Below are 27,606 nucleotides of genomic sequence, written 5' to 3' on the forward strand. Positions count from 1 at the left end.
AAGGAACGTTGCACTGGAGCTGAGAACTAGTACAATCTCATATCACATTGAGATTTCTGTGAACACTGAGATAATTTGACACTGATTTATTTTCCTTATTTTTGTTATTTTGTTTCAATTTATATTGTGATTTTATTTCTTTTGAATTATTGATTGAGAGTTCATAATTTCTATTTTTGGGTAATAAGAGGGAACTGAAAGGTAACTTGAAAGGTTGAAATTGAAAAGAGTTACATTTTAAATCAGACCAAAAGAGAAAAGTATTCTTAATATAAATAAGACAAATTAGGAATAACTCAAATAACTAAAGAAACCAGATATCTTAATTATACCTAAATAAGTTAGTTAGGTAAAATTAGATTTAAAACTAAATAGACCGTATAAATTATAGTAGATAAAAATAGAGACTAATTAGGAAAGATAATAAGGATATAAATAAGAGTTTATTCATTTCTGGTTTATTTTCTTTTGTTGATGTGTTGAGTTTAATTTTATTGCTTTTTTGAACATTTTCTTTCGTTTTAATTGCTTGTTATTCCTTTTAAATACAAATTGCCAATTTTTCCAACTTAAACAGTGTGTCCCTGTGCTTCTTTGCTGCTAACACAGTCTCTTGAGCGAATTCTGGTCTTCTGATCGCTGGTCCATAGATTGAAGCAGTGTCTTCTTTCACGCCCCTCTGTGTCTTATACTGAGGAGGGTGAGGGTAACACACTTGCCACGACACGGGTTACAGTAAACTGTTTTAAAATCGTACCTGTTTGTATTTTATAATGCAACCGTGTACAAAACAATAGTCACAAAATGGCAACAGCTGCGTTTGTATGAAACAAGAGAGAGTGAGTCCTCGATACTGGATGGCATAATTAAATAACAGTACACAAATTATTTTATTTGCTCACCAAATGCAAAACTTTCAAACCTTTAAAAGACATTTGCCAAAAAAAAACTTGTTTTGTTGTTTAAAAACAAACAAGCAAGCCCAGCCCAGGTGAGAAAAAGTAACGCAAAAGTTACGTAATGCGTTACTTTTCATAAAAAGTAACTAAGCAATACAATTAGTTACTTTTTTAAGGAGCAACGCAATTTTATACTGCATTAGTTTTCAAAGAAACTTTCCCCAACACTGATCATGATAATACCGTATAGCGTGATAAAAGCTTCATGAAGAAAAAAACTTTCCTAGCAAGTGTATAGCGCGGCTGACTTCAGTAACCCGGATGAGCCTGTGTTGTCGTTGTTACCTGGGAATAACATACCGCTGGATGGCGCGATTGACCAATCATAATCAAGTATTCCACAGAGCCGTATAATAACTAACATTATGAGACCTTATTGTAAAGTGTTACCTATTATTAAGTAATCAGATTACTTTTTTCAAGTAACTATTAAAGTAACGCATTACTTTTAAATTTAAGTTTCTTTTTAAGTTTCTTTTTCAATTAAGTTACACAAGTTACTTTGTTTTCCCATTTATTGACTGACAGCTCCCCATGTTGAGAGAAATCAGGAGTAAGCGAACAGGCGTTGTGTGAACATGATGGTTATTGTAGTACGATAATAAATGTGAGCAGGCATTTACTCATCTCACTTTGCATAAAAACAGATTCAGTATTCCTCCAAATAAATAAAAACAGTGAAAAGCAAACTCTGAATATTACGCAAACTTGCTATAATAATATACAGTATATTAAATTACACAAATATACTTTATGTATTTAATCTCTCTTTATTAAAGGGATAGTTCACCCACAAATGAAAACTCTGGCATCACTTTCTCATCTGTTACACGCCTGTATGAGTTTTTCTTCTTCTGTTGAACACAAAAGATGATATTGTAAAGAATGTCGGTAATCAAACAGTTGATGGACCCATTCACTATTTTATTTTCTACTATGGAAGTCAATGGCTGCCGTCAACTATTTGATTACCGACATTCTTTACAATATCATCTTTTGTGTTCAACAGAAGAAAAAAACTCATACAGGCTTGAGGATGAGTAAGTGATGCCAGAGTTTTCATTTGTGGATGAACTATCCCTTTAAACGATGTCTTTGCTGCTGACCTTCAATGATCCAATTCAACCATACAAATAAGCAAAAATCACTTTAGATTTTAATTAAAAACATCCCATTGTTCTTCTATCCAGAATGGCAGCACAGAGGTTTGTAAATTTGGACTTCCTTCAGCCTGAGGCTCATTCATTTCATTTTTGGTATGAAATGACCTATACATTTGCCAAAAAATAACTTGTTTTGTTGTTTAAAAACAAACAAGCAAGCCCAGCCCAGGTATGAAAAAGGAACGCAAAAGTTACATAATGCCTTACTTTTCATAAAAAGTAATAAGCGATACACTTCCCCCAAAACTGATCATGATAATACCGTATAGCGTGATAGCTTTAGCAATTACCGCAACATTAAAACCATTACAACGCGTTAGCACAAAATCATATTAACGGCACAAATTTTAATGCGTGATTAATGCAGCACGTATGACCCGTGATTGACCCGTGGCCCAACCCCTAGTTGGAGAAATGGAGATACACGGTGTAGCCAACTTAGCGACATTGCGATTTTTTTCACTTAAAAAAAGCGCCCAAACCTCATTTAGTTTCTGAGAATCGCCGGTACTGCTCTTCCAGCACGCGCGCGCACCTTACTCTCTCTCTCTCACTCTCTCTCTCTCTCTCTCTCTCTCTCTCTCTCTCTCTCTCTCTCTCTCTCTCTCTCTCTCTCTCTCTCTCTCTGCACGGGCCAAAAGGAGGAGTTAATTCAGTTAAACACAGATATTATGTTGCTTCACTAATTTTACATGCAAGTATAGCCGAAATCACAGCACGGATATTGTCTTTATCTTATGTGTATTTGATTTCATCAGACGACGGCAGATTAACATCTTGGAAGGGAGAACTGGTAATGTCTTAATGGGTCGCGTTTCAGTCACTATTTCATATTCATTCCGCTGTTTGACAACAGAAACAGTAAAATAGAGAGAGACAAGCTAATGTAATAATAAATAATAAATGTACATTTAGCATTTTCAGAAGAGCTGCCCTGTCATGCAAAAATATAATCATGTTTGTTTTAGTAAATTGCTCAGTGCAAAGAAAGAGAAGTAATGGGAACCTAGTATTTCTCTGTTCTTTCTTCATGTGTCTAATAGACATGAACAAGTTCTTTGAAAAACATCTATGACCTTTGAAACATGTCTCGTCTTCATGCTCTATGTTGACTATGGTTTCAATAATAAACATACATTTGCATAAAGCATCCATATTTATCTATGCCCATATATACATATATATATGCCTAATATATACATATATATATATATATATATATATATTAGGGCTGTCAATCGATAAACAATTTTTAATCACGATTAATCGCATGATTGTATATACTATATATATATACTGATATATGTATACTGTAGCCTTCCTTTTTTTTACATTTACAAAACTGGCACCCCAACAGACACATCAAAAATACATATTCAGGGCATTTCTTCACCGACACGTTCCTTTGCTATAATTCTTGCATCCTTATCCTTATGATTGTTTTTGTATTTTGAATAGTTTGGTACTCGTAAATATAACTTAGAGACCGGCTGTATGTTCTGGCCTGAAATGATGGAGTGTGGGCGTTGTAGTCAAGCGTCTCACATTCACAGTGGAGCAGGCTTACCTGTCAGATCTGTGTCTGTCTGTCAGCTCAAAGCGAGATGAATGCCTCTCATCTTCCCGCTGATGTTCTTGTCAATACTTTGCTCTGAACTTCTGCCATACAGTGAAATAGATTGGGTGGGTAAGTTTGTTCCAGCACTCCTATCATTATTCATCGAAATCAAGGCATCTGCTGTAGTGTTCGTCTAGCACTTGGTTAGAATTTCATATTAAGTGTGCAACCCTCAACTCAAATTCCACTTTTATTATTTAATGTTATACTTTCTACTTCCTGTAATATTTAGGCGATAACATATTCTGGATATTGGCAAAAAACACGATTTCATTAATTCTGCGTTTAAATTTTTCAAACCTTTCCACTTCACAATTTCAAAGCTTTATGAAATGGCTTTGAAATAAAAAAAAATGTGCAAAATGTGTTTGAATACTTATTGAAGCAGACTGTTTAAGGAGCTATTTCAATTTCACCCGTGTTTGATGTGCCAATAGTTTCTTTTTATATTTCTCGTATAATTCTTTGCTACATTAAACTTTGATCATGACTGTGTCTGACAGACTATATCTGTCTGTTGGCTTATTAAACATTTCTTAGCATTTTTAACTGATTAATTTGGCGAGGATTTCTGATTTTACTCATCATTTAGGTTTGGTTTAACTTGAACTCTTTTCCCACCATTGACCATTAGGGTTATGGTTATGGTTATGGATTGCCCTAACACGGCAATCCATGTTTTCACTGCTATACAGGGGGCGGATAGAAGTTGCTTACACACAAATATGCTTACATGATCACCAAAAATTCAACAGTATATATTCACTGTTTACATGTTCATACAACAAAATATTCTGGGAGACATATTGCTGCTGATGGCTGGCAACTTTAAAACGCTGGCAGGGAAAGAGTTAAAATTACCAGTGATGCTGAAAACCGATAATAATAATCAAATTAATTTACTAATCAACACTCAAATTAAAATGGAATTTAAATTGTATGTAGTGTCACATCAACTTTTTAATTATATACTTGTTTCTACTTCAAAGCATTGTTGAAATAAATGGTGTCTGAAATAAAAAGAGTTTTTATAACATATTTATTCAAACACACATTAAATAATAAAGACAACAGGTTAAATTAAGAAGTAATAAATATGTAATAAAGTGCATAATATTTAGCAAAATGCTCCTCTTTAGATTTTTTTCCACTAGATTTGGGTCTCTTTATTTTTTCTAGTTAACTATACAGTTTATGGTCAGTAAATGTAACATTACGTGACATTGTTTACAAGCATTTTTATTGACATCTTTCTGCAGTTGAAACACTTTGTAAACATGAGTATAGAACACAATACATTTACACAAGTGTTAGTTTCTTTCAATATACCTTCTGATATTCATTCACGTTATTTTGTGTTATAACTAGTAGCAAAGAGGACTATCCGCTTCGCCTAAACTGAGGCGCTACAGCGATCTGTCATGCCACATTAAAGAGCATCAAAACGTTTATTCGGCCTCATTCATGAAACTCTCGTAAATATGGAGTAAATTTTGAGTAATTTGCGCTTAAAATGGACCTTCCGGAAAACTCTCCTACAGATTTGCAAACGCTTTGTAAACATCAGATTTGATATTTAAATGTGTGTATGTTAAAGAATTCCAATCATTCGTAAACAGGGCGCACGTGAACGCCCATTCGCAATTAGCATAATCCCCATCTATGAATTACAAAAACGTAATTTACGTGTCCAGGAACGCCGTGGGACGCATCTTCAGGACTCCCTTCTCAGGTTTGGCTCCAGTATATTGCATAATGCAAAAAGAGACTAATGGCGCTTTTCCACTGCATGGTACGGCTCGGTACGGTTCATCACGGCGCGGAACGGTTCGGCTCGCTTCGCTTTTCCACTGCATGGTACGAGTCGACTCGGTACGGCACGGTTCGGTTCGCTTTAGCTCGGTTGATTTTCCACAGCAGTTAGTACCGCTTCAAAGTGGGTGGGACTGATCGTTAATAGTTGTAGGTCCGGTGGTAGCCGTGTGCGGCTAAGAGCTGTGCTACTTCCGCTCCTCGGCAACCAACGAGAGGAACGTCTGCACCTCGTCCACTGACCACGACTCAGCCATTTCTTGTTTGATTTTTTGAAAACTTTTTTTGTCAAGTAAAAACTCTAAAAACAGGTGCTACCGCGTTGGCTGTTGTCTGGCTATTTAAATATAGCGGGTTTAGTGTCTCGTGTCGCAAATACAATGACGCTGAAGTGACGATTCTGTCTGACCAATCAGTGATCTGCAGTGTTTTCACGTCACATTTAGTATCGGTACGGTACGCTTGGAACCTCAACAGAGGTGGTACCATTTTAAGCGAGCCGAAGCGAGCCGTACCGTACCGTACCATGCAGTGGAAATGCGCCATAAGTGAGCCGTACCAAACCGAGCCGTACCGTACCATGCAGTGGAAAAGCGCCAAAGCGTGCCGTGCCGTACCGAACCGTACCGTACCATGCAGTGGAAAAGCGCCATAAGGCCCCATTTACACGAAAACGCCGTTTTTATCCCAGAAAACGATTATTTCTAAAAACTATGGCAAAAGTGGAGATTTCTGAAAACGCCGGTTATATGTTGTCGTGTCAACTGGGAGAAACGGGGTTTTAGGTTCTCTCTTGTCGATTCTGAGGATTCTGATTGGCTTGCATGGCTTTATCCTTCTCCCTACACTGCCGTCCATAGGTTTGGCATAGTTATGATGGCGCTCGAAGGCGTATTTATGCGGGTTGTGTGCACGATGTTATTATTGAAAACGGAGGGGGGGAAAATATTCATTTCTCTAAATACCCGGCTATGTGTAAATGTGGCCTAATTGGCCAATTGCCTAACAATGAACTTTCAATTAACGTGTGTCTGCCAAAGCATTTTTAGCCAGCTAAAAAAAAGCCAGGCGCTCTTCTCAAAACGGCCAGCTGGTGGCGATACAGAATATGCCAGTCAATAATGCAGGGGTCACCAAACTCGGTCCTGGAGGGCCGCTGTCCTGCAGAGTTTAGCTCCAACCAAGTCCAACACACCTGCCTGAAAGTTTCTAGTATGCCTAGTGAGACCTTGCCTAGTATGCCTAGTGCCTCAAGGTCTCACTAGGCATACTAGAAACTTTCAGGCAGGTGTGTTGGACCTGGTTGGAGCTAAACTCTGCAGGACAGCGGCCCTCCAGGTCCGAGTTTGGTGACCCCTGCAGTAATGTGTCATTAGTATCTCATTTTGAAGAATAGTACTGAATATAAAAATGCAGTAAAACACTTCATTGTTGTTCAGTTGTTGTACAAGTAGGATGATTGGTCAGTGAGGTATTTGCCCAGCCCCTCCTCCACTGTGATCGGAGGACTGTGATTCACCCAAAGTTGAACAGTTTTCAACTCTCAGCTACAAAATAAAACCAACAAAAAAAAAAAAGGAAAACAAAAAAAAGGGCAAACAAACTCGTGAAATATTATTATGGTACATAATGCATCAAAATTCAGTGTCATCAGGAAAAAACCCCTGAAAATGTTCTACTGTTTTACGCACCATTTACTGGTAGGGAGCAGGTGTAAACTTATTTCATATCAATACCTATTTAAAAAAAAAAAAAAACTTTTTCATGAGTCTAATGTATGTCAGAACGTCTCTACGAATGATTTACACACAAAATATGGTTTTCACGTTTTTCATGAATGAGGCCCATTGTTTGAATTTCATGATAAAATGGACAGAATATGGAAACTCATACTTTGTTTACTATCAAAAGTAACAAAACACAAAGCTTGTGATGGTTGTCACGTTCAGTTCAGTTTTGTTCATTGACTTTGAGTGTGTTTTCATCCGTCACATGTTTCTTTGTTCAGTTTCCCGCTACTCATCCGTCTCCTTGGTTACCGTCATGATTAGTTCATGCCCGTCAGCTGTGTTCAGTAATTATCCTCGGTGTGTTCACCACTTAAGTTGTTCCTTCTCCTTCACTCCTTGTCCGGTCACCGTAATACCGACACCGTGTTAACGTGAGTGTCCCTGTCTGTTACCTGATTCTTGAGTGTTACTATTAAAGTGTTGTTTGGATTTCATCTTCTGAGTCTTCAGCCGGTTCCTGAGTACACAACAGCGTTACAATGGTAGGCATACAAATAGGAATGTTTAGTGAAGTTTTGTTATTGTACCTTTTGTAGGCAGCTTGCACGTTTTATATCCACGGGCCTATTATTTTGGCCCTCTAAAATCGTTTCGTCCGAATATTTTCAGTTGCTGACGTTTTGGTGCATCAGTAAAAATGACAATATCTAAGAAACAATGATACAAGAACAAAAACAATCATGATATATCAAAATGAAAATACACCTTGCTGACCAGAAATTGACTTTTTTTGTCTTTAGAAATAAAGCTCAGTCCCTCAATAAAATATATATTTCAAATTTTGTTTATTTGTAGGCTCATGTTGTTTTGGTGTAGCTTGACAAAGTGAAATGCAGCATATTCGTCTTGTTTTTCCTCATCTCCGCTTTAATGAGACAAATGCTGTCTTATTTTCTCTGGGCTGTTGGACTAATGTGGTGTATCATTCACTTTCTTTCCCGAGTTCCACAATAGCAGCGCCAATGAACATTAACGTATGCTAACATCCGAACCGTCTACACAGCTGCCCAGAGCCTAACCATATCAATTTGCATTTCAAGCAACTTTGCTTCTCTAGCCCTTAGAAACACACATGGACCACAAGTAACTGATCCGGCTCAACGGGGACCCGGTCCACAACGGCCCGTCTGCCGCGCATACAACACAATCACTGTTCTAAAAGCAACCCAGACTTCAGAGCGCTTTTTTTTTTTTTTCAATCTGTCTCGCAAAGCCGTAGGGAGCCGAGTGGAGGCTTTTAGCTCTTAGAAAAATGTCCAACATCAGTACATCTCTTTCCTACCCGCAGGTAACATAAGGCCAAGTGTCAGCAAAATTTGTGTGGTGTGTCCCATGAATCATTCATGGTGTCCCATGAGGTCAGAAAGGTTAGGATCGCGGCCCTCTGTCAGGTCGTGTGCTTTCAGACAGGTTGCTGTGTAAGCTGTCAGTAACTCCACAATAATCGTTCTCGCACGTTCTTGCGTGCATTTCATCTGAATGATGGACTTACTTAAGGAAGACCGGGGGTGACCGTAACAGAGGAAAGTTGCACAAGGGATGACCCTTCTTCTGAGAACACATTTTGTATAAAACATTGTTCAGTACTTTGCTTCTGCTGTCTAAAATTAATATGCTTTTGAATTGAAAGCCTCCGCACTGAATCATCTATTTTCAGTCTCTAAAAAGCCTTAGTCGAACTTAGGCCGTGTGTCCACCAAAGCGTTTTTAGCCATCTGAAAACGCTAGACGCTCTGCTGAAAACGCAGAGCTATGTGCGCTTGAGTGTTTTGGCAGCACTTTTTTTTTTTCAGTTAAGACTCTTCGTTGCTATGATACAAAATATCCGTTGGTCGGTGTGGTATTAGTCCCGCCCCTCCTCCACTGTGATTGGACGGTTGGGTAAAAAGTGACAGTGATGAGCGCTGCGTTTTACCCAAAGTTGAACATTCTTCAACTCTCGCCGACCGGTAAATAACGGCGAACGCTCAGCGCTTCAGCGTGAAAAAAACTCTCGCCTCGTTACGCTCATGCCGTTTTAAAAACGAAGTGGGCGTCGATCTTCTGCAGGTCTTTCGTTGCATTATGACATCACCCCTTTAATCTGTCAAGGGCAACTGTAACACCAGTTGTGAAAATAAAATTATGGTAACACTTTATTTTACAGTGTCTTTGTTACACACTTTACTTGTAGTTACTATAATAAAATTTTGTTTTTTGTGCTTAATTACACGCAACTAACCCTAAACCCTAACCTTAACCGTATAGTAAGTACCTCAACCAAATCCTAATCCTAACCTAACTCCATAGTAAGTAAGTTAATGTTACACTTTATTTTAAGGTGTCATTGTTACAATGTAATTATACATTTAAGTACTAATACATTGAGTAATACTAATAACAGGCTTGGGAGGGTTACTTTCAGATTGTGTTCCGTTACAGTTACAAATGACTTAATAAAAAAAGTATTCAGTAACGTAATCCAAGTACCACAATATGAAAGTAATGTAATCTGATTACTTTTGGATTACTTCAGGGTAAAATATTATAAAAAAATAAAAAATTTTTTTTATTTATTAAGAATTTCACAGCCCTGAATATATATTTACGTAAAGGACTATACAGACATCTAGTGGCTATATGGTATTATTACAGAATATTTTGTTTTATTTTGAACTAACATATACAAGGAAAAAATAAAAACACAACATTTAAAAATTCTACACACAATCTACATATTAGTTTATTTTACAATGGGCCTACATGTTGACTAAAGCCGTGATCTTTCTTCATTTGCCTGACTGAACTTGGGCATTGGCAGTGGGAGTTCCCCTACGTTACCTAGACAGCGAACATCCCGTTAAGAGAGAAGAGATTAAGAAAGGACATTTTGGGTACTAAAAAAGATACTCTCCTAATTTCTACAGATTACAGCATCCATGAATTGAAAGCGTTTTTACCCGCGGGCAGCATCGTTACTAGCAGCAGTGAGTCAATCTGCGTCTGAGGAGACTGTAGACGGCTGTTATTAGCACACGTGAGTCATTACTGGCAACAGAACCAGGAACTACTGTATAATCAAGCAGCGCTTAATATTGTGTTATTATGCCAAAATACGGATTTATTAAGTTTTAAATTAAACCATTGTAATCCTGAAAGTATTCCCCCTTTTTTCAAAATGTAACTATAATCTGATTACAAATTTTTTTGACGTAACTGTAACGGATTACAGTTACTGGATTTTTGTATCCTGATTACATAACGCCGTTACATGTGTTCCGTTACTCCCCAACCCTGACTAATAATGTAATTATGCATAATTTACTGTTATAACAATGGTAAGAACATGTACAGTAACACTGGAAAAAGTGTTACCGTAACACCTTAAAATTGTAGCGTTCTGGGGAGGATAAGCAGCACTCACAACTAGACTTTAATGATGAACACAGAAGTAACACAGCACATTACATAACAATAACCGATAGAGGACAAAACTGAACAGGGAGTATATAGGAAAAACAAGGAACTAAATATGACCCAGCTGATAATTATAAGGAACCATAGCCCCTTTCACACAGCGCGTTAATCCCGAGAAATTGCCACGAAATTGCCCCGTTTCACCAGGGGGGACCCAGTAACATTGCCGGGATCAGTCCCGGAACGCGCCTTGTGTGAACAAAAGCCAGGATCAATGCCGTAAGGGGTGTGTCGTAGTGATGACGCACGTGCCATCGCGCGACTCTAGAAAGTTTGTGTTCGTTATCAACAAAGAAAGAACGAAAAAATGTCTGCAAACTGGAACGAAGCAGAGACCAGGAGCTCCTTACTATCCGCGCTGAAGCGGAGATCGTTCGCCAGCTTTGTGGAACGGTACGCGATGCGTAAGTGTACATGTTTTCGAAACGTACATTACACGTCTCATCCTGACGTCACGTGTCTTTACGGGATCTTACCGGGATGTGTGTGAACGCACTCACAGATCCCGGAAAATCACTGACAGTGTGAATGAACCAAAATCGAACACAAATCCCGGGTCACATTATCCGTGTATTTTCCGGAATTTCTGTGTGAAAGGGGACACAGTCAGAAACCAAGGAAACTGAAACTAAACAGTGCAAGGAAACAGGAACTGAGGGAAACGGAACCGGATATCAAAATAAGAGTCCATAGAACTAAACATAACCGTGACAAAAATAAAGTGTATAGACTTCTTTTCTATTAGAAATACAACGGGATTTACATCATAGAGATGCAGGCAGAGAGTTTCTCAAGGTGTCCATCAGCTGAAACCTATGAAAGCATTCATATCAAAGTGCCCTTTGAAGTGGTTTGGCATCAGCAATGATTATTCTCCCTTTGTAGTCCCCTACGTTGGCATCAAGCGTGCCGTTTGGAAAGTAGCGTTAGTCTATTGTCTGGGTTGAGCCTGAGTTTGGTAACTATTCTTTTTTGTCCCTTTCCATTCTATTTTTTGTCCTTGTTTGCAGGAAACCAAGGGTGTTTGATTGATTATGTCATTAGTGTATATTATCAGCACAGGATTATGTTCCTACATGACTTAATCTTATCAGAGACCATAAATGTGCCTCCACTGACATTTATTTTGACAGAAATATGCGACTTGCCCTTTAACAATGAGCGATGTTTAGGGCTGATAGCCATGCCAAGGACATAGTGCCATACTCTTAAACACGGGCTTCTCTGGCAGAGGACGTTTTATCCAACCTTTTGTGCAAAATATTACCTTCACATATGCATATCAAGATCAGTTTTTTGGCCTAAAATGAAGTGGTGGAACAGAATCCCATGGAGGCCCATGTTTGGCACAAATAGATATGTAATTTTCTTTATGAATAATTTATAGAATAGTTCTGAAGCATCTTGATGAATTTCAGGGTTAGATGTAATCCCGTAAGATTTATTATTATTGTTGTACGTTATCACTTAGTATGACTTTATGCTGTTCTAGATTTGATTGTGTGTTCATATTAATGCTTATTTTGAAGCCCTTTCCTCAAGGATGTATGTATAATACTCTATTCACGTAAGATATAAGAACATGTGAGATTACTAGAATCAACGGCAGATCCTATAAAGTTTAAAGAATAAAAAATGAAAAGAGTAAAACTCAATAAAATATTATACCTGTTAAATGAATATTGACGATCTGATTCAGCAGTCAAGCAGTCATAAGATCAATATGCTTTTGTTAAAGGGGTGGTTGATTATGATTTAATTTGTCTAACTTTAGTTAGTGTGTAATGTTGCTGTTTGAGGATACACACCGTCTGCAAAGTTACAACGCTCCAAGTTCAAAGCAAAGGAAGATATTTGCTTTAAAAGAAATCATTTTTTAAGGACTACAACAAACGGCTGGTAGGACTACACAACATTCCTCCCGGGTTAGTGACATCACCAACCCTAAAATTTACATAAACCCCGGCCCCCGGAACACGATTTATAGATTATCAAGACAGAATATGCTAATCAATGAGTAGAAGATAACTACAAATAAGCTGCATAAATTCACCAACTAACCATTCAGAAATGTTGTATGTTCTCACTTCCTCCTGAGTCTCTCCATCATTCTGACTTCGGTTTGAACATTAAGGTAAAATGTCTGTGGTCTGTGTGAGGTAAAAGGACACAATCTCTTGAAGCTCCGCCCCCTCTACCGAGAGTAGCAGCTCATTTGCATTTAAAGGGACAGACACAAAACTGTGCGTTTTTGCTAATCCTCAAAAAGTGTACATTTTAACATGCTATATACAAATATCTGTGGGGTATTTTGAGCTAAAACTTCACACACACACTCTGGGGACATCAAAGACTCATTTTACATCTTGTGAAAAGGGCATTATACCACCCCTTTAACTGAAGCAAAAAAATTCTCTCAAATTGACATAAGAATTTGTCTTCAGCCGTTTTCTCATTAAAGATTCATTTGCTTAACGTTTTTACACAATTCCGTCAGAATATTGCTGAGAAAATATGCACAGTTTTACTCTAAACAAGATATTTACTAATTAAACATGTATTAAGCTTTCTAAAGGAAAGTGGAATTCAATTTGGAAAAGAAATGTGCCTTTCCAAGCAGTGAAAACTAAATTGATGCTTCACTATATGGACCAACTGAACTAAATCAGCAAAAGTAACATTCTTAGCTAGTAATTGCCCATTCATCATAGTTTATCTTTATTTTCACTTGTTTATGCCTTTAAGTTTTGGCAAATACTGTTTATGCTTTTTAGTCTTGGCAAATCGAGCTCATGGGAAATAAAGGTCATCCAGCAGTCCTGCAGCCAGTAATTTATGCATCATCACTTCTGCATCTTGCCACAGAGACTGTGTTTGTTTTGACAGGTGAATCGGGACTAGTTTTTGGTTTTATTATGTTTACTGGAGTTAGGCTACTGAGTGGGGGAGGCAACGTTAATTCTGTGCTTAAAATGCCACACACATAAAAAAATAAATACACTTCAAGAGTTTATCAAGGCTTGCAGTGGTCTGAAGTATTGTATTCCATCTATTGAATACCAAATACCCCCCCCCCCCCTCCTCTCTTTCTCATTTGTCTATCACCATTGTATAGGCAGTATGCATTGAATATTGCAGTAATTACAGTAACACGTGCTATTCTTCCGAACAAAATGAAATGAGTTTGTAAATGAATACATTTTATTCAAATAGGGTTCCAGGCTTGACACGTATGCATATTTTTAAAAAGCCCATTATTCATTCTCTTAGTAAAAATGTATGTGTTTGTGTATCCATCCCTAATTGAGGATCCCTCAATGCAAACCATTTGTTTCTGTCTTCCAGCAATGTTGGGTGGATTAGATTTAGATCGGGTAGACTTAGGTAATTTAATCTTGTTACTTTAATCTCCCATGAAATCCTCCACATGAAGATTTCTGTAATGTTTTGATTTTTAGAAAATTGCAAAGAGGAACATATTCCCTAAACCGCATCAAGACAAAGTGGCAGTCTAAAAAAAACAAAGTCAATTTTTAAGTAACACTGCTTTTATTACACATTAATAAACTACAATCAACTACCCAACACTGTCTCCTATAGGAACTGAGAAATCTAGGACAAATATGCTCATGTCTTTAATCAGCTGGACTATTTTTGTGATAAAAGCTCTGGTCTGCTTTGTAACTCACTTACTTAGTCATTGCTATTTGCATTTGATGTCTCTCTCTTTGTTCTGACCTTGTTTTCAGTCTGGTTTAACATATCCAGAGGTGCTGAACTCCGCATGAGGCTTTAGATCAAAAGTGCTAATGCATGAAGCCTAGACATAAAACAAAACAATGAATTGATAGCGTAAACATTACACATAAACTATGCTATTCACTTATCAACATGTTTTATTGTAACTGTCAAAAAAGCTTGTGTAACGTGCATACTCTCCTTCTGATTTTTTAAGGGAGGCTTTACTGTTGATATTTTTAGCAGTTGCACATTAACCTTATATTTTACATGATAACCTATTATTAATATACTGTATATTGCTGCACAAGACTTCCTATTAGATGAAAATATGATGTTGAATAGCAGTGCATGTTAATTAATCTGTTATCAAATCACACTTGTGTGTTTTTCCATGTGTGCATATATTATTTGTTATTCTGCCCAGATTGGCAAACGAAATCTAGGCACAGTCCAGATGCTCCAGAACGATTTAATGACTACTAACTATGATGTGACAGTGTGTCCCTGCTCCAACCAACCAATCAATGTGTGTACATCAGTGCGAGTTGTGAGTCCAGCAGCAGGTTTAGAAGAACAAGTGAGAGTCTATGACTGCACTGAAATGTTCCTCAATCTCCCCAAAATTATTTTGTGCTGTTTGTTTTCCAGGCTTGCGACTGAATAAAAGCTGAGACCCTTGAATTAGATGCAGGCTGACTGGTTACTATTGGAGAGAGTCCAAAAGGGGTTTAATGTGGCAATGTTTTTTTACAATTCTATTTCAATTCAAGGTTTTAAACTGAATTGAGATAGTAATTAGGATGCACATTTTTTATTCACATTGAATTAAAAAATATAGAATGTGAAAAATTGCTTTGTGACACTTTTGTCTAAAAGGGTTGTCTCTATTCTCTTAATGAGTAACGGGTGTGTTGTGGGAGTAACGTGCAATAAACCAATCAGAGTCTCATCTCCCATTCCTTTTAAAAGCCAGTTGTGCTGGCGCCATGGCGGTTTCGCTATTTACATGGCGGAATTGCAAGCTGAAAAACTGCTCCCTTTTAGGCCCTGTTTACACAAGAACGCTCGCGGGGGAAAACTTAAAAATATTTTATCGGATGTGCCTTTCGTTTACACGGCGACGGCGTTTTGGGGGCTTAAAAACGCAAAAAAGTAAAACCACCCTCCAGAGTGGAAATCTTAAAAACGCTCCACCATCGCGTTCCCGTCTAAAGGGTAAACACGCAAAAGTCTGCTAGACAGTGAAGCTGTCGCGTACGCGTTTACGTCACAGGCATGCGCCAGTACAGGAAAATAACAAAACATTATCAAACTAAAATGGAGCATTAATTTCATTGACAAAAAAAAAAAAAAATTCTAAGCGACACGCGAAGAGCACCGAGGGTTAAAACAGCAGCTTTACCGTATTAAACATGAAAAAACTGTGTCAGCGGCTCTTTCACTTTCAGTGCTTCACATTGCCATCTAGCCGCCTGGAGTGCACACTACATCGAATATCACACACTTTTGCGTCACCATATGCACGCAGATTTCCCCCTCATAACCCTCGTCTAAACGCAGAATAAAAAGTGAAAACGCAACGCCACTTTTGCGTTTTCTCTTTAGATCGTTTCCGTGTAAACAGCCTTAAATAACAAATTAACAAAATAAATAAATAAATAGCGGCATTTGTTGGTCAATGGCGCAGTCTATTTCAGTTTCCTCAAAATAACAACGCGCCTGAACACACCTCGTTTTCAGACCAGCACACATGGGGGCAAATGCATTTGTTATTAAACAACCTGAAACAAGCTGAAACTACTTTAGAAAAAAACTCTTGCGGCGCGCCTCGCCACCATTGCACATTACAGATAGCCTGGCTCCGCCCTCCTACGTACTTCCGCTCAATTTTCATTTACCTTCAGTACTAGGTCTGGGATTGTGGTGTATTCTTGGGTTTTCTCCGATACATTTTTTGCAGGTCCAATCAGCGAACAGAGGGAGCGGCTGAGAACGATGACATTGAGTTTGTGCGCTAGTTTGAGTCGTCATACGTCACGACCAAACGTTAGCGATTGGTTATGACAGATCCAGAGTGACTCTGGGCAGATCCAATAGTTTTAAACTTCAACAGAGTACCCGCCTTCAAGGAAGTTAACGCTTGTCAATGGAGAGAGGCCAGACTCTCTGTACAAATTAAATGTACGAGAGTCTGGTAGAACCAGGCTACATTACAGACACCACAGATAGACAAATAAACATTAAAAAAAACCACACAAAAAAACAATCAATACATACAAAAAATGACACAACTTCATTGAAAAACCTAACTGCATTCAGAGTAAAAGACCTTCTAAATCGCTCTGTAGAACACCGAGGCATTACTAATCTTCCACTAAATTAACTTTTAAGTCCACTAAAAATACAATGTAGTGGATAACCTTTGTAACACAAATGACAATTTTGATTTCAATGTTGCCCTTGTTCTCTTCTCCACAGTAACCTCAAGTGAATCAGGATTAAGGCCAATAACCGAGCCAGCCTTTCTAATCAATTTATTAATCCTATGTTTATCATCTACAGTGATACTACATCCCCAACAGAGCACTGCATAAAACAAAACACTAGCCATGATTCCCTGATAAAAAACATAGAGAAGCTTCCTACTTACACCAATAGAACTCAAGGTTTTATTATTAGTTTGTTCAGTTATTCATACAACCTCTGATGCACACACTCATCTTCAGTGTTGTTTCATGGCGTCATTGAGTGTTTCGGGTCTTTCAACAGACACCCTCCAGGCGACCTGACCGAGGTTGATCAAACCTCTGTCTGTGTCCAAGTGGCATTTTGCGGTCCCACACGTTACCCCTTTTCAACCATAGCCATCTTGATGCCCACTCTGAAGCCTCCATGCTGTTGCTGCATGTCTCTTCTCCGGCTTGCACCAGTTATTCCCAGCAGTCCAAAAGACTCGCTGAGGGAATAACCTGCAAATCATCGGCAACCCACCTCCACTGGCATGCACCTGGTTTTCCACCCATTACAGCGGCAGGCCTCCATGCAGCAGTCCCTCATACTTCTCCTTCTTTCTCTCCTGCACCTCTTCCATTCTCTCCTCCCAAGGCACTGTTAGCTCCAGTAGGATAAGCTGGAATTTTCAGCTGCCTATCCAGGTCCACTGCCATCACCCTGTCTCGTGCTGTGTAGAGTAAGCCAACAGGGTTGTTTTTTCCTCATGGGCGGCTCTACCTCCTTCATGAATGCACTAATCCTGGCTGTAGTGTTGGTGCATCTGCTCTCGTGATCCCCTGATTGCCTCAGCTATGGTCTTGAGGACTTGATCGTGCCTTCAGCGATAACGGCCATCGCTCAGGGCCCAGGAACATCTGCTCAAGATGTGCTCAAGAGAGCCTGTCTTGGAACGCAGGGGGCATATTATTAGTTTAGTTTGGATCTGGGTTAATTTGAAGTGCTCACATTTTTAGCAAAATGCTATGATACCATTGAGTGTTAAAAACCTTCTTGAGGAACACTAGAATATGAATGTTCATTTATTAACGTTTAAGATCAAGTTTTGGCTGGTTATTTGTAATAATGAAGACTGGTGGGTTTAATCAGACTTCAGTGTTGTGTGATATGCTTCCTGATGCAAGCCAGCACTGAGTGTAAACGTATGCAATCCCAGTGCTGGGACACACATGCACTTACTCTTATGACCAATTTTACAGCAACCAATCCAATCCTAACTTGGGAAACCAGAGCCAGAGCACCTGGAGGAAACCCACGTGGATAAAGGGAGAACATGCTAACTTCACACAGAAAGGCCTCCTGTCTCAGTTGGGACTCAAACCGGTGACCTTCTTGCTGTGAGGCAACAGTTCTCTCCACTGAGCCACCATAGACAAGAGAGACAATAACATTCAAAATAAAAGACACGGGGAGGGAATCAAAACAAAGATCAGAAAAACTAAATTGTTTGGACATAGTGAAATTGTGTATATTGATAAGAGAAGGGGGCTGTGCATTGAACCCTGAGGTACCCCAGTGGTTAGTTGACGTGATTTAGACAGTCCTACAAGAAACCTTGGCTATCTCATGAGGCACGACTCAAGGTATCTCCGGTCATCTTTCTACCCCACAGACCTGAAGTTGACTGTTCTTGAACATGACTGGCTTTTCTAAATAAGGGTCATGCTCTAATACCTACTGTATATAGTGATACAGGAAATTTGCAGTATTTTATTTTACTTTAATTTACTTAATTATCATATTAGTCAATGCAGTATGGCTTTAGCCAATATCTTCTGTACTCCTTTATTTAATTTTGAGGCAAATTAAGCCCCTTTCATTTAGAGATTCCGTAAAATACACTGATGATGTGTCCCAGGATTTGTCTAGGGATCGTTTGATTTTGCTTCATTCACACTGCTAGTGATTTTCCGGAATCTGTGCGTGCCGTGCGTTCACACATCCCGTAAAGATCCTGTGACATTGATGTGATGTGTAATGTCTCTTACGTTTGCTTATGATCTGCGATTTCTCTCCACGCTTGTGCATATTCTTTTCTGATTCGATCATAAACTAGCGCATCACGTACCATTTCACTAAGCTGGTGAAGGATCTCAGGTTCAGCGTCATCGCCACGGCACAGCCCTTTTGCGGCATTGATCCTGCCTTTTATTCACACAGGGCGCGTTCTGGGACTGGTCTCCGCAATGTTACTAGGTCGCCATCCCGGGATCGATGCCGGACTCAATCCCGGGACGTGTTTGTGTTCACACAGAAGAAGAAATTTTATGGCAATTTTCCGCGATCAACATGCTGTGTGAAAGGGGCTTTAGAAAATCGAAAAAAAATGCCAAAAATACCTTGTGCATCTTCTTTACTTTAATTTCCATACATTTATTTGGTCTGATGATACACATAATCTCATTTCCATTTTTGGAAGCCAAATGTCTATCATTTGCCAAGCACTAAGTGTGTCTGAAGGCTTACTGCTGTTTTTTTTTTTTTTTTTTGTATTTTCACTGTCACAGTGATTCAGTGGTTGTCTTATCAGTTCTTTGTTCCCAATAGAATAATGTGAGTAATGTTACATTTAAGGAGGCGTAACTCAAATTACTTACTAATTGTTACTGATCTGCTGGTCAGCCATAAGCTATTGATCGGCCCCTGCCACCATTATCCTGTCTTGAGCAATAGTAAATTGTTCTCAGATTTGCAGATCAGCCAAGCAGGGCAAACATGCTCTAATTTGTTAGGGCAATCTCATGGCACTCAGCATCCCTTTGGTATTCTAGGTGGATAAATAGAAAGACCAGGGTGATAGATTTAATGCCATGGTGTTGATGATTAGTCATTACACTGCTGGTTAGGAGTAAATGTTTAAGGCTCCTGTCAAAAGGCTTGTTTGACTTCGTACAGCGCCTGCGAAGACCGATCGGCGCATGACTTGAAGCAGTAAATGCCAGTTAGAAATTTTGTCTGACTTGATACATCGCAGACGCCACGTCACTGTGACGTATGGCCTCAAAGTACCGCGAGAGCGATTCAAGAGCAGTCGGCTGACTCAGCCTGCGCAGCTTTTCCAGAGCGGCTGCACAATTCTGACACCTTCAGTTCCACTAATGCTCACAAATCTGATTTTTTATAACCGTAAAAGCTCTCTTCATGTGGTCGTGATGCTATATTGTGTCATGTTTATCAAAATGAAACTGATGAAAAAAACGTAGACCCCGCTACATTGGTATTTAAAAGGTATAGGCTTTTGTTGTACAAACACACGCTGTATTAAGCTGTACTTAAAGCAAGATTTTTTTCCTTAAAATAATGTTTCCAAAATCGCTTCAGCGGTTCATCAAGTCGTAACAGGGTGAAAGGCACTTATTCCTCCGCTTTGCAGTTCTTAATCTGCTATAACCACACTATGTAAGATTGCCAGATCGGGTCATCATAATCTACCTTGTCTGTGGACATCGTTCATTCCAAAGCCGGTGCTGGATAAACAGCGAGCGTGCGTGCGACAGATTATTTACGACAGCGGTAATGGACAATTCCGCTTCCAACCTGTAGGGCGACCGCAGAGGAAAAATTATTTAGTGTTGCTTTAAAGTATTGAATGAAAACGTCTCTGAAAAAACTTTGAATTTGACAAATATTGCATTTATTTCACTTCAGCTGTGGTAAAGTCACTACGGGAAGCAGAAAGTGTCCGTCTCCGTTTTCAGCTCTTCACCGACTGCAAGCGGCAACTCTCGCTGATCGGTTACATCCAGCCACAGTCAAATATGAACACGCCTATCGTATGCATTTCACATGCTGCATACTTTCATTTGTAATATTTTTAAGCAGACTAAGCACATATCTTTTACTGTGGTTTTCAAACTTTTCAGGGGTGTAACCCCGGTGTCCTGGCCACATTCCCTCCAATGGCCCTTGCCGATCATGGCCTCCTAATAATCCCCATCCACTGAATTGGCTCTATCACTCTCTCCTCTCTCCACTATAGCTGGTGTGTGGTGAGGGCACTGGCGCCGTTGTACTGGTGGTGGTTGAGGAGAGATTCCCCTGACATGATTGTAAAGTGCTTTGGGTGTACAGTAGTATATGCAAAGCGCTATATAAATGCCTCATTCATTCATTCATTCATTCATTCATTCATTCATTCATTCATTCATTCATTCATTCATTCTCTGGCTCCTTATGTGATCCTGTCACGTGCCTCCTTGTTTCATGTGTCATGTTCTCATTGGTTATTTGGTGCATGTGTATCTCTGTTCTGTTTTGTTATTGGGTCATTGGTCGATTACTTTCATTGGTGTGTCTTAAGTCATTAGTCCATGTCATGTTCCCATTGTTCTTTTGTCTAGCTTTGTTCCCTGTTACTGCGGTCGGTGTTACTTTTGTTCATGTTTATCGTCAAGTCACGTCTTTGTTCACGTTTTTTTAAATAAACTGCATATAGGTTCTCATCAAACTTTCCTTCAGTGGAATCGTTCCCTGTTTTTCCCCGAAGTGTTTTTCAGAAATGTACCATGGACCACCTGACTATTTGAGAGCCATAAAAGTGGATTCTCAAAAAAGAAAAAAGAAAAAAAAAGTGGTGGATCTTTCCATCATAAAATGGATGTTCATCCAGTGGTGTGTGCATGACACTAACAAGAACCGAATATAGCAGCAACATTCACAATAATGCCACACTTGGCTGCACTTGAAAGCACTCTGTCACAACTGGTAGGAAGGATGATGGAGATGAACGTAGAATTAAGTTTCTTTAATGACGTAAACTCAGGATACACAGGAACATGTGAGACAGCATGTAAAACACAAACAATACCGGACACTGAACTGATAACAGACAGGAACTCAAATACACTGTGATGATGAACACAAATGACAGGCAGCTGTGAGGAAGTGATCAGTGTCCATGGTAACAGATTGGTGGCGGGAAACAGACAAGGAAACACAGGTGATACAGGTGACACAGATGATGAGGACGATGAACGGGTGGATAATTGAGGGAGTGAGTTCAGGTGTGGAGACACAAGGGATTCTGGGAAGTGTAGTGCAGACTAAGACAGACAGGTGCAGACGAAGACTGTGACACACACAGCATCACCTCAACGTCATGTATCCGCAGAGCCACTCAATAGATTTAGTTGTAAGACTGAGATTTAGATGAACAATTCAATGGGAAGGTATATCTCATTATTGCTGAAAAAGGCATTTGTCAAGCCGATCCACAAATACTTAACATGTAATTTACCATTTTTTTTTAAAACCTTATAGTGGCATAAATGTTTTTGTTGTGAGACCTTTTTTATATGTCTGTCAAAAATGTTCTAACAAAACATTAATAATTTATATATAATATATATATATATATATATATATATATATATATATATATATATATATATATATATATATATATATAGAGCTTGCGAGTCATGATTTAAATGAACCTCCAATGCTAATTAACCCCATTTCTGTTCTTTTCTTTTAGCCGTTGAAGCTGCACTGTGAGGTTTGCAGTATAGTGTCCAGCTCTGGCCAGATGTTGGGGCGTGAGGCAGGGACTGAGATCGACCAGTCCTCCTGCATATGGAGGATGAACAACGCACCCAGCCGGGGCTTCGAGAGGGACGTGGGCCGCAGGACGGACCTGAGAGTGGTGTCTCACACTAGTGTCCCTCTGCTTATCCAGAAGCCCCAGCACTTCTTCGGCCAGGGGAACGAGACCGTCTATGTGGTCTGGGGACCCTTGCGCAACATGAGGCAGGACGGCAAGGGCATTGTGTACAACATGCTGCGGCAAGCGGTGGAAAACTACCCACAGGCTCGCATCTACGTCACCACCGAAGAGCGCATGAACTACTGCGACACGGTTTTCAAAAAGGAGACAGGCAAAGACAGGTGAGAGTGACCACGTTCATTCCTGTATTTGAGTCCTTAATACGGTTACATTCACACACAGGCCAGTTAACTATTTACAGGAGTGACAACCTCATTCTATAACCGAACTCACACACATAAATTTGAAAACTTGCACTGTGTTAACAGAACTGGACTAGACAACTAGTTATCCGTCACGTCACAGTGCGAGAGAGACGCTCTGTCTACCTCGTGTCGCTGGTTTTCATGTGTGGTTTTGCTTTTAGTATCTTACTGAAGGTTTTAGATCCAGTCTATGTTCTCCACTGGAGCGTCTCCCGTCAGTTTTGTGTTCTATGCGCGACTCAAATGCTCCGTTTTCCACCCCAGATATAAAAGCTGCTGTCGGTTCATGGAGATTTGAAGACAGACAGTATTCGAGAGGTTACTGTAAGATGCTGTGTGAATGAGACATTTCGAAACACACACCTGTAAGTAAATGCGGTTGTCAATCCCAAACACTGATAGCTTAAACGTAGCCTTAAAACCGTAAAACTTATTACATGACTGTACATTAACACAGAAGGTTTCAGGCAGTGGAATTAAATTGAAAATACCTTTGAAATTGCAATTTTGTGAATTTTTATAGAATTTTTATTAAGTTAACAAATAGGACAGAAACTTTTTATTTTAATTTAAGGAAGTGCAAATAAATTGGTGACAACTTACACATTTTACAAACGGTTACATTTGTTTACGAATTTCTGTTATAAAAAAGAACGAACAAGAAAAAAACAAAACTGCTTAACAATATTTGGAAAACTTTTGTCCACCAATTTAAAGTCGTGTGGTAAAACTAACACGCAGAAAAACAGGAAATAATATTCTATTTAAACCCTAAATATCTATTTAATTCTATAAATGGTTCAGGGTGAATCATTTATCGCCACCTACTGTCAGTTTTAGTTTCTTATTTAGACTATAATTTAATTAATTTCCATATTAATAGAAAAACATTAAAGGTATAGTTCACCCCAAAAATTTGATTCTGTCAACATTTACTCACCCTCATGGCTGTCGAAACCTAAAAGTTTATGTGTAATAAATTCTATATTGAATCAAATCAAAAAAAAATTTTTTGTAATGTCTATTTGATGCTTTTCTCATTTACACTAATGACTTTAAATTATCTTTAAATTATTTCTCAGCCAGATTTGATGAGTGATTAATTTGCGATAATTAAGATTAATTAATCGCCACATCATGTAATTAATTAAATTTCTTTTTTTATTTAACGCTTGACAGCCTTGATATTTATTAAATTAATAAAATTGGATGGTTACACCTCATGACATTTTATTAATTAAATTGAATTATTATTTTTTTGAATCCATGTGAAACCAACATGAATACAAAGATTACATTTCTAAAAACGTATATTCTTTATAATGGTCACTCTCTTGACCGATAACCAAAAGTGTTTTTTTCTTTAAAAAGTCAGTTCATATATTGGCTTAAGAGCCTTTTTTGAAATTGAAACTTAAAAAAAAAAAAAAAAAGTATTTTTTGTATGACTTACTGCCAGACATGGATAAATAGATTGAGACAGACTTGTGCACCAAAATGAATCCCAAAATGCCAGTGATTTAATTTGCCCGTTTCACGTCTGAAACTAACGTGTTCTTTGTCCTCTTTAGATACGCAATAACTGTAAAATCTGTAGCCTTCTCTAAAATGCCACTTCACTAGCTCATGTTCTCAGGAAGCCAGAGAGAGTAGGTAAAAATCTTCCTTGTGTTGTCGTCAACATCCCCGCGGTACCAAAGGTGAGATGCCGTCGGAAGAAATCAATGGATTCTCAAGGTTATTTGAGTTCTGAAGAGCACTCGCTGTGTGCTAATGAGTCTGGCACACTGTGCACTCGGAGCGCGGGAATTAATCAGCTGTTGATATTACTCATTACAGTCATCAGACCATAACATAACACCCTCATGAATGTTTCATTTGAAGTTGAGCGCTCACAAAGTCAGCAGGTTCACTGTTACTCTCGAAAAAGTCGCCAAAAAAAAAGCTCTATTTCATGGAGAGGCTTAGATTGCATTTGATCAGTCCGACTGAAACGCTGAGATAGTTCTGCCTTTCAAGAGTAATCCCCACATGATAGTCCTAATGCTGTTGTGTTATAGCACAGATAAGAGATATTCCTAAGGAGGGCTGGAGAGGATTATCCTTTATCCTACATCAATTCCTTTAGCGGAAAAGCAAGCAGATAGTGATGTCTCTAACAGCGTGCTGCGGTTTGTACATCCGGTAGGCGAGACGCGGCCATTTACCGCATGGAGAAGAGCCACTTATAGCCGGAGTGTGAGTGAATGCGTGGCCATGAGCAGATGTGTGTGTAATGTCAGTAATAAATCAGCCTTAATAGAGCAGATCGGCATGTCAGGAAACAGTTGGCAGCAAAGCTTTTGTTTTGAATCATATTTTAGGAGCAACCTCGCTCGCAGACAACACCTGCGATCGGACTGTGTAGTTGAGAGGCAGCGAATCATCGCTAATAAAGTCTAAATTCACAGAAGACTGCGGAAGAATTCAGAAGGAGAACTTGATATATCAGATATGGAGAGTTATGAAGTCAAACATGGATCCCACTTTATATGAAGTGTCTACTTGCATAAAACAAATGTTAGGTTGCACTGCTGAGGTGGGATACGGGTAAGCTTAGGGACCGGTTTCACGCTCTGGTCAGGTTTTACTGAGAACTGTTCAATATAGAGTAGGGTGTGGAAATGAGAGATTGAAACCTGTCACTTCACACACTTTTGAATCCTTTTGAGGTCTACTCAGACGGTAATGGATTTAATGGCTGTTCGGTTTTGGAGGGAGTGTGAAATAAACAGTATTGATTGTCTTGGTGTATCAATATCTGTCTTTACTGGATTAATTTCAGCACATACAGACTCATGTCAGATTTAGGATTGTGTTTTAGGGGTCAATGACATGATGCTAATCTTGTTTAATTCATTTATGTTTTTTAAATGTTTTTGTTTTGCTCACCAAGGCTCACCAAAAATACGGTAACACTTTCTAAGTTAACATTAATAAACGCTGTAGTTCATTATTAGTTCATATTAACTAATGTAGTTAACTAAAGAAACCTTATTTGTAAAGTGTTACCAAAAATACAGTAAATATTGTATAATAATATTACAATTAAAAATAGCTAATTTCTATTTTATTTGCTATGCTACTTGCTTATTTTATTTTTCTCTGATGACAACGCTGTATTTTCAGCAGACATTACTCTAGTTTTAAGTGTCAAATGTTAATGTACCAAGTTTTGTCGAAGTCAATATTGTCCCTACTACTGTACTTTTTGAAAGCCATTGAACAAATAGCATGCAGAAGTCTTACAACGCCTCTTCAATCCATCTTTCTTCATCATTTAATTCATGCATCCAACATAAAATACATTTGTGCCGCCCAGACAAGCCTGATCTATAAACCTTTCCTGTCACATATCGGGATTATTTTATCGGAATCATATCTTATTATTTTACGTGAGACCATGATACTTTTTTCTTTCAGGATTCTATGATGAATAAAAAGTTCAAAAGAAAGTACAAAAGATATATTTTGTAACATGCCTAAATGCCTTAATGCCCTTTGATCAATTTAAAAACAAAAACATTATTTTATTTTTTAATTAAAAAAAATCTTACTGACCCCAAACCTCTGAACAATAGTGCAATTCTTAGGTGGGAAAATACAAAGCTGTGTTTATGCTTAAAATTCATGAGTTCCTGTCAACATAAAGGGGAAAAAAAAACTCAAAATGATCCTCCTGGCTGTGCGTCTGTAACGATAACAATAATGCAAGGGAGAATATGAACATGGACCCTAATCCTATGCAGGAGTTTATTCTTCACAATAAAAAAAATTCCATGCATGTAGAAAAGCTAAACTAGTCACTCTGTACTGGAAAACAAGACTAAAGGTAATAGTCCAAACAGAGAAAACAGGTTTACTTCGCATTGGAGCCTTTTACAACAGAGGTATCCCCAGTAACAAGAACCAGGAACTGTTATGGTGGCCAGACAAAAAGCAAACGCAGAAGCTGGGCTTGAATGGTGAGTTAACACCTGATATTAAGATGAGTTTTGAGTGAGTAAACAAGTGAGGTTGTGCAGTTTGATACAATCTGTATTGTGAAAAGCGCTATACAAATATTCTTGACTTGACTTGACTTGTGCAGTTTGTAAAGACCCAGTGCAGTCGCGACAGCGTCAAAGTCAACAAATCTGTTAAAATATTAGATAATTTGACCTTTTTTTATGACAAGTCAAGGTAAGTTCAGGTTACATGCGTCACACTCGTACACCACATGACCGTTCTTCCTTAGTTAGTTTGTTGTCATGGACACTCATTAGTTTCATCTGTGCACTAATCAATCATCTCCTTCTCCTCTCACTATTTAAGTTCAGTTCTGTTTGTGTGTCTTGGTCTGGTCTATACTATACTATGGTTGTGTTGGATCGCTGAACTCTATGTTGGACTTAACCTGTGTGTATTATAAAAGATTACCCGTTTACTCCCATCTTCCTCTTTGCTTGTGTTTACACAACCTGATATTGACAACATGGCAATTTTAGAGTCATTGCATTTACTGTAATGGTATAAATGTTTTTAAAAACTGTATAAAACCCAAATAC

The 27,606-nt window shown here is 38.6% G+C and overlaps 1 protein-coding gene across 3 annotated transcripts in view; it reads left to right on the top strand.

The window, feature by feature from the left end:
* Positions 1-27,606, top strand: part of st6galnac3 (ST6 (alpha-N-acetyl-neuraminyl-2,3-beta-galactosyl-1,3)-N-acetylgalactosaminide alpha-2,6-sialyltransferase 3) — a 110,471-nt gene that overhangs the window by 56,514 nt on the left and 26,351 nt on the right. For all 3 annotated transcript variants that reach the window (XM_079613102.1, XM_079613100.1, XM_079613101.1), the window contains one exon: positions 22,527-22,936. In XM_079613102.1, coding sequence (XP_079469228.1) covers positions 22,527-22,936 — 410 coding nt within the window. The remainder of the gene's footprint in view (positions 1-22,526; positions 22,937-27,606) is intronic.

Source organism: Phoxinus phoxinus, assembly GCF_949152265.1.
Source record: "Phoxinus phoxinus genome assembly, chromosome: 5".
Lineage (NCBI taxonomy): Eukaryota > Metazoa > Chordata > Actinopteri > Cypriniformes > Leuciscidae > Phoxinus > Phoxinus phoxinus.